The sequence below is a fragment of the Otolemur garnettii genome, unplaced genomic scaffold, assembly GCF_000181295.1.
Source record: "Otolemur garnettii isolate 467f Iridium unplaced genomic scaffold, OtoGar3 scaffold00025, whole genome shotgun sequence".
In the NCBI taxonomy this organism is placed as follows: domain Eukaryota; kingdom Metazoa; phylum Chordata; class Mammalia; order Primates; family Galagidae; genus Otolemur; species Otolemur garnettii.
Genome location: NW_003852420.1, coordinates 6538622 through 6551584, shown reverse-complemented (window position 1 = coordinate 6551584; position 12963 = coordinate 6538622). Strand labels below are relative to the sequence as shown.

The following is a 12963-nucleotide window of genomic DNA, read 5'->3' as shown; positions in this document are numbered from 1 at the left end:
TTACAGGCAAGACCACACCTCATCACCAGTGTGTCCCTAAAGCTATACCTTGTAAAGACCTAGTAGTTTCTTTTCTTTAGAAGTACATGGATGATTCATGAAAACAGTGGAAGGGAGGGCCTGGATTGAGGGGGAAGATTCAGGATGGAAAGTAAGAATTCTGACAGATAGTGTATTAGTTATCTTATGCTGTGTAACAAATGACCTCAAATTTCAGTAACTTAAAACAACCACCATTTATTGAGATCACGCTTCATGAGGTTGGTTGGTCTGAGCTGGCTTGTCTGATCTCTGATTTTTGCCGGTGTTCAGCTGGTGGGCTGATTGGAAGCTTGATCCTGGATGACTTACATGTCTTCATTTGGGAAGTGGTCTCACATCTTCCAGAAGCCTAAGCAAACTTAGTCATAAGGACTCCTTTTTTCAGGCTCTACTCGTGTCCCATTGGCCATAGCAAGTCACAAAGATAACTCAGATTCAAGGGGGTTTGAGCGAGGATCAAAACAGAAACCCAGATCCCAGTTCATCCCCAATTAAGGGAATGAGAGAAAACAAGGTATTTTTAAGGAGCTATGTTGATAAGCACAAAAACTTTATGTAGTGAAATTTCAAGTAGCCAGGATCTTTGGAGCCCGGTATGTGCTCTTAACTTGCTTTCATATCAAAGAAGCCTGTTACGCTTCACTGGCCACTGTAGGAGCCAGTGGCCACATGTGGCTATTCTAAATTATTTAGTTTCATTTAAAATTAAAAATAAAACTTTGAATTCCTCATTCATATCAGCCACATGGAGGTGCTCAAAAGCCACATGTAGCTGTAGCTGATTGGACAGTTCATGTATGGAACATTCCCATTATCTTGAAAAGTTCTATGAGCCAAGTCTTCTACCCATGTAGATGGAAATGAACAAGTGCCAGTTCCCGTTCTGTAGAGTGTGGGCTTTTTTCCTAATGGAATCGCTCATGAGAACCAAATTGTTTACAAGTTATTTGTGTCTTTGTCCAAAATTCAAAACTAGGCCAGGCACGGTGGCTTCCACCTGTAATCTCAGCACTTTGGGAGGCCAAGGCGGGTGGATTACTTGAGCTTAGGAGTTTGAGACCAGCCTGGGCAAGAGTGAGACCCCGTCTCTATGTCTCTATTAAAAATAGAAAAACTAGCCCAACATACTGGCTCATGCAAAAAAAAAAAAAAAGCAAGACCAGGTGACTGATTTACTAATTTCTCATTTCAAGATTTAGTTGAACCAATATTTAAAAAAAAAGTCTCATCAGACTGAGTCACACTCTTCCTATTTGCTCACTCTCTGGAGGACCTCATATGCTCCCCAAATCCTGTATGTTTATTTTACAGACAAGAGAGCTGAGACCCAAAGACAGAGAGGATTCGCTCTCCTGCCTTGCACTGCCTGTCAGTCACCAGGGAGGTAGCTTGTGACATCATACTTAGGAGATCAGAGAAGCAGCCCACGGACCTGTCCCTCTCCCACGATAACATGTTACAGATCACACTACTGATTTCTCCCAGCCGAGACTCTCCTGAGATCTTACTGCCCTCACACTGGATGTGCAAATCTGACAGTGAATAAAACTGGAAAACCTGGGACTTGGTGCCTGTCTTTCTTGAGTACATCGTATCTCACCTTTAGGATTCTAATGGAAATCAATTATAGTACAGAGTGTGCATTCTTTTTGTTTGCTTAAGATAAAAATCTGCAGTCAGACAGAACCTGTTTGGGGATTCTTCTCCAACTGTGGTTGCCATGACGACACCTGGCCCACCATCTCTCAGATAGCAGGGTGACTTAGTAGATCACTCCAGTCCTCCTAGCAGCGTCCTCTTATATAACAGTTTGATTTCCTCCTTTCTTGTGTGTCAAAGGCATTGCTGTGCTCAGTAACATCTTGCTTAAATGCTAAGGTTAAATTTGGTAAACCAGAGAAGCTAAAAAATAGATGTTGTTCTCTGATAATTAAGGTGGGAGTAGAGTTGAGAATTAGTACTTTAGGATATGCCTTAAAGGACAAAGAGGACACTAATCAGTGCTGTTGTGCCTCATCAGATCCCCTTTACGGCATTCCTGCTCTGTTTCCCAGCTCCCAAGTTTTGGCTGATTGGGAATTAGAGTTACTCCTTCAGAGAATTGCCCTGAGACCAGGGGAGTTCTCTTGCCCAGAGATACCTGGAAGGTTTCATAAAACGTCTGAAGCCCTCAGCCCACTCACCCAGGGTTACAAAAGCCCGGTAGAACAGCTCTCCAGCACTATTTATACGAAAGAGCTCCCTGTAGGATTGGGCTGAGGCTGGACTTCAGCAAGATACCCACCCTGTCTTCCTCCTCCACTCTATCTGCTTCTCTCACTCCCTTAGGGCTTTCTCCCAAGTGTCTGCCCTCAGGAAATCATGTGCACTCAAATCCCCTTCTCAGCCGAATAAGGAAAACCTGACCTAAGATAAGAAGCATTTCAGCTGTCCACTTAATTACTTTGTAATAGGAACTTATGATGTTCACACCTATCACATGTAAACCTGCTTCTAAGTCTTAGATGAGATTTCAAAATGTGAATTCTCTATGATTAGTGTTCTCTCTAGTTCTTCGTATACACTGTGACCTCATGTTTCTTTTTTTTAGGTATTGAACTTATCCCTCAAGTGAGGATAGAAGATTTAAAGCAGATGAAGGTAAAATGGCTTGATCACTCTGCAGGGGCTCCTGTGTGACGCCCAGTGATGTTACTCATATATTTTTGTTTCTCACCAAGTGTAATTACAGTGACTACAAAAAACATGTTTGAATTCTCTTTATTTCCCTGCAGGCTTACTTGAAACATTTAAAGAAACAACAGAAGGAGCTAAATTCTTTAAAGAAGAAGCATGCAAAGGTACAGTGTTGTACAGAAAGCTACTATTTGATATTATGTATCAAAGGATCATTCCTGACAAAAACATGAGTAACTTGGAACTCATCCTGGCCAACAAAGCTGTACCTTCTTTGTAACTAGTTAGCAGTTAAATTAAAATATAGAATCAATTCAGGAGTGGTGGTCACTGATTCAAAGTCTGCATTTCTAGCAGTTATTTCAAAAGCATAACAAAACTTTATCTATTTAAAAATTGTTCCACTAATAATAAGAAAACTCTGAGCTATAGCCTGACTATTGAGGACTAGCTCACAATTTTAGCCACTAGCTACCTACATTCCTTGGGTCACTGCCAAATGGTTTGCCCCACAAGGTGCAAGGAGGGAGATTTTAGCAAGCTCTGAACTTCCCACGCGGCAACTTAGAGAGAAACACATCTCACTTTTTCCCCATTATGTAAACCCTACCCAGTGGCCTACTTCTGAAATATATTTATTTTTCCTTTTTACCCGTTAGAAGAGGTCTTTTGGGCAGTGATTCTGGGAAATTGTAAGAGTTAGTTGCAAATTTAAGAAAACAGCAGGAGGTGGCCCCAGAAATTCTCCTGTAGGTTTAAAAACTTCATAGCCCTAAACAGGATCCATCTTTCCTAATTTCCCTCGCAGAGAAAGAAGGAAAAGATAGGATCTCTTTCCTTCCTAAGATGAATAATAACAACTGCTGCTGCTACTACTCTTACGTTAATATATGTCCTCTTCCAGTAAAAGCAGTGAGAACGAGGGACGCTTATTTTCTTAGTTGGAAAGAACTTATGAGTTCCTATAAACTAATCTTTTATTCCTGCTTTTATATACTCTGACCCAAGCCTCAAATCAAGACATGTCCTTCAGAGCTGGGTCTGAGTGACGTACCTTTGAATCACTCCAGGTATTAAGATCCAGGTCTTGGCCTCCATCATTTTTTTCATAAGAGTTTGTGCTCCTTTGAGAAATCGGGGCTCATCTGGGCCTAGTAATGTTTCCTCTGTTATTGAACTGATGGCTCAATGGATTTGCTGACACAGAGGTCGCTTCAAAGAGTGTTCCTAAGCGTCATGGGTAATTCCACTCACTGGGGATTTCTCACATTGCCCAGTGAGGCCATTGGAGACAGAGCTATTTAAAGCAGGGGGATTTCAATTTTCTTGGTTATTGGCAACAAACTGGAATATGGGAAGGCAACAGAAAAAGACAGAAAAGGAAATCAGAGAGGATATAACTTAAATGACTAATTATTAGGAATGGAGTTGGTTCCCATATGCCATGGGATTATCTAACAGATTTTTCTTGCATTTAAATTGCATCTCTGTCCTTGAACGGCTCCTCTGCAGCCTTGGGGCTACTTGGAAACATAAATGTTTTGGTCTCATTTAATATTTTTTTGAGGCATGACCAGGAAATACACGGTGACTGATAATAATAATGCAGCAACAATAACAGCAGCTTGAATTTTTGCCTGCTCAGTAATTTCCAGGTGCTGTGTTCAGCACTTTACATGGACTGTCTCGGTTAACACTCTCTACCCTAGAAGGTAAATTCTATTTAAGTCACCATTTTACACAAGCGGGAATTAAGGATTACTGAGATTAAGCAATTTGATGCCCCAGACTTAGGAAGAACAAAGCTGTTGATTGTACCTAAATCATCTGAATTCAGAACTCTTGCTGTGTTATCTTAAACAGGAAGTTGGATGCTTCACTAAGTAAAAAAATGGACACTGAGTAAGCACAGGGGCGTTAAGAAAAAATCACCATCTACACTGGTTACCTGAACCAGTCAGTTTAGATTTCAACTAGATCTTGAAATCGGAAATGAGTGCAGAGGGATGTTACCCAGCGTACAGAGCAGAGCGGTCTGTTCGCTCCTTTGTCTAAACCTTTGCACTCAAATAGTCCAAAATGACTTCGATCAGTTCACAAGTCTGTCCATTTCAATCAGAAAAGTAGCAAAGATGGGAAATTATTTTTCTGTAGGACAGTTTAGAGGTGAGTTCGGTCAGGTTTTTTTTCCAACCCACGATGCCTTGGGCTTCGTGCCCTCAGGCTCCTTCTCTCTGGTCAGCAGGGAAATAAATATTCACATCATTCACTGATCAGTTAAGTCCCGTATGGATGAAGGAGTCTAAGTTGTTTTCGTTTGTACGGAAACAATCTCAGGCTTCTTGGACTCCACATTATAATAGAACCTAAAAGAAGATTTTAAATCTCCCCAAATCCGACCTTCTGAATTTGGGTGCACTTTCGTAACAGCTTCAGTGTGCATTTTTTCTAGAAATATTAGCCTTCAAAATCCCTTAGGTCAAGTCACAGAGCTAAATTGCCATAAGAAAATATGAAAACAGACAGACCCCAAGTTACGGACATCTGACTTGCATATGGCTCAAACTTACGAACAGAGGCTATTCCAGGTAATAGGTAAATATACCTGTTCGAACTTACATACGTACCCAACTTAAGAGCAAACCTACAGACCCTGTCTTGTTCATGACCTGGGGGCTGCTGTACTTCCCTGCTGTTTTTCAGAAGCTTTTCTGAGCAGGGAAGTGCATTTTGCTGCTGTTTTTCTTATCCTCGTGTTCTTCTGAAGTCTGAGTCACAAGTGTGTGAATATCAGCTCATGAATGAATTCCCTTTCAACATTAAATGTGCAAGGGCCTCGCTTTTTTTTTTTTTTTTTTGCAGTTTTTGGCAGGGGCTGGGTTTGAACCCACCACCTCTGGCATATGCAGCCGGAGCCCTACTCCTTGAGCCACAGGCACCATCTGACCTCCCTTTTTTATTCAGTCTGTTTTGGCAGTGTAATTTATGAAATCTGCATGCTAGAGTCTTTTTATTAGGTGAACTTTTTCTTACTGCCACTTTTGTGTTGCACATTCTATGTACATTTTCAGGTCCTCACAATACCCTTAAATAATATTCTCCACACTTTAGACATGAATAAAATACTCATAATACCCATGTCCTTCATAACTCACCTCATTGTCTATTTTTCTTTAAAAAGTTTTTTATCTATTGTAATTGTCCAAATGCTTTATAAATGATGTATTATCTAACAAGTAGACCTTCCTGTCTATAAGCATTCTATAATTTTTTAGTCTATAATATTTCCTTACTATTTTCTACTACGTTGTCTGAGCCAACTTCTAAGGTGAAGAATGTGTATATATATATTTACTTTCTATTTACCTTAAAATGCTTATACTAGATTACACATATTGATGGCTACTTAAGCACTTATTCTTCAGTATTCCTGCAACAATAATACAGAATACTATAATTATATTAAGTTGTATTAACTAGCTTTTGCAAACCACCCTGAAATGTAGTGACTTAAAACAGCAAGCATTTATTTAGCTCACAGTCTGGTGAGTGGGTCTGCAGTTTGGGCTGGGTTTAGCTGGGTGATTCTTCTGGTCTCATCTGTACTCGCTCATGCATCTGCTGTCACTGCCACTTTGGCCGGTAGAAGGTAGATGGAGGCTGGCGGATTTACCAAGGCTTCTGCTAAACTACTTTCTCTCTGTTTTATGCAGTCTCTTGTATAGCAGACTTGTCCAGGCTAGTTCACATGGCAAGGATCCCAAGAGACCAGGCAGGTCATGTAAAGTTTCATGATGCCACAGCTCAAAACCGGCATCCTGTCACTTCTGCCTCATTCTGTTAACTAAACAAGTCCTAAATCTATCCTAGATTCAAGAGATGAGGACTTTTATCTCTTGACAGGTGACAAAGGTCACATCAGAAATTGAAATGGATTAAGAAAATGAAATAATTGTGGTCATTTTTACAAACAGTCTACCAACCTTGTGATGGATAAGAATATTTACACTTAAAAGAAACAAAGCCTGACTAAATCCCTAATATTTAAATGATGGATCCAGGATCTGGATCCAAAGGCAGTCAGACTTGAGAACCCAGGCTCTTAATCACTATATTCAGCTGCCTCTGACTTTACTCACACTAAATTTTTTCCTCTCTACATATCTTTTTCTTGATCGTCTCACTAACATGTTTTTAAAAGCAATCATAAGTCTGTCAGGGCACAAATATCACGGTTCCTTGAGAATTGGTTTTTCAGTACATGATCATTGGGCCAAGAACTGGAGGCTTCATAAAAATTCATCTTCCTGCAGCCACCTGAGACTTAGCTGTAAGTCTCCGAGCAGAGGGTGTAGGAAATGTGCAGAGTGACAGTAAAGTTCACGTGCAATTTAAAATAGACTTTAGGGCCACCCTGTGTTTTTAAATAAGCTTCTCTCCTATGCACAATTGATTTGTGAACTCTTTCTAAGAGTGCTACTCTTAGAAACCCTACTGATTGCTTGCAAGAGGCAGATCAGGCCTGCCCAGGGAAACAGGACTTGTACCTTATTGTCAAGAAGTAGTGAGAATAAATTCCCCCATATGTCTATGAAAGAAAGTCTACAACTCTTTTATAATAGGTTTGAAACTATCTACAATGAGGCTAAGGTTTGATGCTCCAAGGCCTCAGATTATGCAATTACCTACAGAGGAGAGAGGACGGCCTGGGCTGCACCCTCACCCCTACCATGTACATAGCCCAACCTTGGCCCTTGGTAGCTAAGAGCAGAAACTAGTACTTAGTCCATATTCAGTGACTGTAGGAAGATCTCATCTGTTACATATCGGCTTAGATAAATAATTCCGCTTCTCAGACTTAAAGGGAAACAGCAAACCCATTAAATAAATCCCAGGGAGTTAAGAAGTAAATAGATTGTCCAAAGAGAGCTTATTTCTAAACTTGAAGCTACAGTATAGTAACAGAATAGTGATATGGATATGAGGATTTTATGTTTGCAAAAGACAGCCTAGAAATAGGTGCATGATCTGCCATTAGGATACCAAGAACAAAAGACAAGGGTAATGAGACCAAGATGCTCCTTAAAAGCCTAGTTTTTTGAAACTGGAGTGGTTAATTGCTTTTGACCTCCGGGATGCAGCTGGCAGGCGGGGTTCTACTTGCCTCTCCCTTTCTAGAACAACCTCTTCAATTTGAAACGGAAACTGGGAGAATGGTTTTCAAGTGTCCATTAGATGAGGCACAGAAAAGGCAGAACTAGGGAGCAGTAATCCCACCCTCACATGTGACTCCAGGGTCCAGAGCTGGGGTTACTTTTATAAAGAGACAGGCATATGCTTTACAGCTGTCCAATGTGGTTCAGCTGTTGCATTAGAATGGAAAAAAAAATAATAATAACACCTAAAGTTGGATAAATAGGATGGGGCATGTGGCTCCCACCTATAACCCTAGCACTCTGGAAGGCCAAGGAGGACAGATGGCCTGAGTTCAGGAGTTTGAGACCAGCCTGAGCAAGAGCAAGACCACTGTTTTTACTAAAAATACAACAATTAACCAAGCACTGTGGCAGACACCTGTAGTCTTAGCTATTTGGGAAATTGAGGCAGGAGGATCACTTAAGCCCAAGAATTTGAGGTTGCTTGAGCTATGATGCCACAGTATTCTACCAAGAGTGAGACTGTCTAATCCCAGCACTCTAGGAGGCTGAGGCAGGTAGATTGCTTGAGCTCAGGAGTGCGAGACCAGCTTTTAGAGCGAGACCTCGTCTGTAAAAAAAAAATAGCAATAGCAAGCATTGTGATGGACACCTGTAGTCCTAGTTCCTTGGAAGGCTGAAGCAAGAGGATTGCTTAAGCCCAAGAGTTTGAGGTTGCTGTGAGCTATGATGCCACAGCACTCGACCAAAGGTGCCATAGTGAGACTCTGTCTCAAAAAAAAAAAAACCGAAGTTGGATAAATATTCCCAGTAACATGTTAGAAGAAGAATTACAATTGAAATGCCATAAGAGAAGCAGGAAATAACTGAGAGACCGAGACCAGGTATTGACTCCAGAAAAGCAAAGCATTCATATCCTGTCCAGAGGCCACATCAGATTCAGTTCCCATCACTGGTGTCTCGAGAGTAGATGGGTCAGCTGTGTTCTCCAATGAAGGGGTAAAAGATGTTTAATCTTATATGAATTCCTTAATTGAATAAGAATTTAATATTTGCTTCTAATTCAATCTCTTCTTGAAACCATGCAAGCCCCACCCCTCAAAAAAAGAAAAGAACTAAAAACTATATCTGCAGGTTGGATGCAGCCCTTGGGCCACCAGTTCGAAACATCAATGTTAAATGAGTCAAATAAAATGCCTGAGAAGCCTATTGAACTCCAACTTCAGCAAACGACTGATGGAAAATGTGTTCTTTCCTGTGCGAGCAATTTAGCTGTTAACACCAGGACTGCTGTTAAGCCCATCAGCTGTAATTCATGGTCAGACTTTGAGATCAGACCTATGACTCTGTTGTGCAGTAGAAAGGAGCAAAGATTCAGTAGCCACCCACAGAGTGAGCGTAGCCTATTAGTAATCTCCTGGTTACATACTGAGAAAACATGACTCACTCAGATTTTTCAGCATTATCCATAGTGCCATCATCAGTCACAGGAATGAATCGCCACATCAGCCTCAGGAATGAATCCCAGCAGCAATTTTTCTGAAAAGAAGCTGAATCTACTCTTAGCTTGGATAAGAAACATAAACAGATTCTGCTAAATCATTTTCCCCAGATACATCAATTAAAATTTACTTTACATGTACATATTTAATTTTGGTACTCTTTGGCCTGAGAGTGAATGAAAAGATGTATGTCTGTTCCATAGTGTCCCTTGATTTAATCCATAGTCTTGTGATTTAATTAAAGACCCAAAGAATAACACCAATGACAGTCTTTTCTTTTTTGAGCTAACATGAACTTAGAGATCATTTCCTGGCCCTGTCATTTTAAAACAGGAAGCCGAGGCTTGATCGGATTCACAAGGAGATTAGCTTGAAGTAAGGATCCCTATTTACTTCTGAAAGAAATGGTGTCTGGGAACCAAATTATCCTGAACTACTGCCTACCTCCCAGGAACGGAGTTTTGAGCAGGAAAAGGAGGAACACAGAGACAGTTTTTCGGGATCATGTGACTTATACTAACCGTAGACATGTTAATTCAATATGCTTCCAATTTTTCAAGTATTTCTGCATACATGGGGTAACTTCACAGCTCATAAGCAACCCATGAATGAGGTTAGACAAAGATGCTTGTCTCACTTTTCCACTAAGAATGTTGAGACCTGCAAAGGTCTTTATGTGTTACACAAGACCACGTGGCTAATTACTGACTAAGCTGGGACCAGAATCCGAGTCTTCTTTTTTTTTTGTAGAGACAGAGTCTCACTTTATAGCCCTCGGTAGAGTGCCATGGCATCACACAGCTCACAGCAATCTCCAGCTTCTGGGCTTAGGCAATTCTCTTACCTCAGCCTCCCAAGCAGCTGGGACTACAGGTGCCCACCACAACACCTGGCTATTTTTCTGTTGCAATTTGGCTGGGGCCAGTTTTGAACCTGCTACCCTCAGTATATGGGGCCAGCACCCGACACACTGAGCCACAGGCACCACGCAGAATTCGAAGACCCAGAATCCAAGTCTTCTTGCTGCTTTCCCAGGCTAACTTTTTATTCACAGAAGAAATATTTATTAAGCATCTGGTTTGCATCAGGCTTTGTGCCCTATACTGGTGACCAGAGACTTGCCCGCCCCTTCCAGAGCATGTCACATAGAATCTGTCATTATGCTACAAACATTCTTCATATCTTACCAGGTAAATGAGATGCCCTGGAATATTTTCTTAGGAAATAATCTGTGTGTGTCTACTTTCAAATCGTGTATTTTTCCTGTGCTTCATTAGAATACTTAAAGAAAGAATCCTCCTCCCCTCCTTTCAATGATATTTGCAAGATAAATACGGATGTGGCACCTCTGATATCCTTTGAGATTTGGAGAACACCCCTTATTTATTTGTCCAGGAAAATTAACACATGTGCTAACCATACATGACTTCTAAACTCCCAAACATTGCAAGGGTAGTGGAATGAATTCAAGGATACATCAGAATGTTACCCGGTTCCTGGAGTAGTAAATTAAATTTGTAAATCAAATTTATTGATTTAGTTCATCTGATTAATGTCATGTATCCCAAATCTCTTTTCTGTATATTGTCATGTTTATTGAATAGTTTAAATAAGTTAATGTCACTATGTTTTGAATAAGGTATGTAATAGACCTTTGAAAGATGATATATATTAGATTTACTTTTAATCCAAACAATCCCACGAAATGGCAGTATCCCAGTTATAAAGATGGACAGCTCTGAGAGGGTAAGTGACTTGTCATAGGACCGAGGAGCCATGTCCTAAACCCAATGCCACAGTAGTAATGTGGATAGATTTTATGGGGTGTTCTAACCACAGATTAAGCAAGAAATTGTTAAATATAATTTCTTCTAAATTCACAAGATAAATAAGGTCACCTTTGTACTCATTTTTGGCTCCCTGATTGGGGAAACTTCCCACCCGACATCACTCTCCTCTGCTCTCTCCCCCAAGATGAGAAAGCTGAGGCCTTGTGCATGAGTGCGTTTCTGAAGGATTTGTGGATAAACAAACCACAGGTCAAGTCCTGTGTTAACCACTTAACAGAGCTGGGAAATTAATGAAGTCTTAGTGAAAAGTTAGGAATCCCTTCCTGGTTTATTTTTTTTTTTCGATTTTTTTTTTTATTTCTTAGAGCATAACTATGTACATTAATGCAATCATGGGGTACAGTGTCCTGTTTTCATATACATTTTGAAATACTCTCATCAAACTGGTTAACATAACCTTCATGTCATTTTCTTAGTTATTGAGTCAAGACATTCATACTCTGCTTTTAGAAAGATTGACTTGTACCCTTGTAAGATAAACCATAGAGGCGACCCCACCAATCACCCTCCCTCCGCCCATCCACCTCCCTCACCTCCTCTTCCTACAACCTTCCCATATTCTAAGGCTATAATAAGGTTATGACATTCCTATAAAAGCTATGAATTAGTTTCAAAATAGGGCTGTGTACATAGGATACTTTTTCTTCCATTCTTGAGATACTTTGCTAAGAATAACATTTTCTAATTCCATTCATATAAACATGAAGGAGGTAAAGTCTCCATCTTTCTTTAGAGCTGCATAGTATTCCATGGTATACATATACCACAATTTATTGATCCATTCATAGGTCAATGGGCATTTGGACTTCTTCCATGACCTAGCAATTATGAATTGGGCTGCAATAAACATTCTGATACAAATATCTTTGTTGTAATTCGATTTTTGGTCTTCTGGATATATACCTAATAATATGTGTGTTCTTATATATATTATCAGTACCATGCACTAACTGATTGAGTTACTGGAGCTCCGGGTTCTTATATATGAAGTGAATTTCTTAGAAATGTTTTATTGTTGAGTTCTGTTTTATTATCCACCCTCTCAGTTACTGTTTTTGAATTCGTATATTTAGATCATTTTTTAATTTTTAATTCTTTATTAAATCATAACTGTATACATTAATGCATTTAGGGGGTACAATGTGCTGATTTGATATATGATGTGGAATGCTTACATCCAACTGATTAACATAACCATTTCCTTGCTTACTTATTTGTTGTGGCAAAAACATTCATACTCTATTCTTGATAGTATAGAAACGTATCATTGCATTATGCCCATTAAGTTGGATCCCCCACCCCAAACCCTCATATGTTTAAAGCGATGATTGGTATGTTTGGAGTTATACTTGCCACATTTGTTACTGCCTTCTGCTTATTTACTTGTTCTTTTCTTTATCTTTACCTCTTTTTGTTTATTTTTTTGTTTTCCTGGTTTCAATGGAGAATTTTGTAGAATTTCTTGTCCTCTAATCATAACAATTATACTTAATATAATTCTTTTGTATTCATTTGCTTTTTTTAGTTGTTATCACTGAGTTTGAAATAGATCTTTAAGATATTCTGTGTTCTTTATCAAATATCACTTTAGCACATATGAAGCAGTGTATCTTGTAACAGGCTATTTTATCCTTATCTCAGTCCTCATAATATTGCCATCATTTATGTATTCATAATTGCAATCACCAAATGCATGTCTCACCAAATATAGTCTTGTTTTTATTTTTTCCCTTTTTT

At 39.7% G+C, this 12963-nt stretch overlaps 1 protein-coding gene across 1 annotated transcript in view; it reads left to right on the top strand.

The window, feature by feature from the left end:
• The window catches only part of PLCB4 (phospholipase C beta 4), a 402004-nt gene that overhangs the window by 365732 nt on the left and 23309 nt on the right, over positions 1-12963 (top strand). The window contains exons 30-31 of the mRNA XM_003788017.1: positions 2633-2682; positions 2817-2882. Of these exons, the coding sequence (XP_003788065.1) occupies positions 2633-2682; positions 2817-2882 (116 nt within the window). The remainder of the gene's footprint in view (positions 1-2632; positions 2683-2816; positions 2883-12963) is intronic.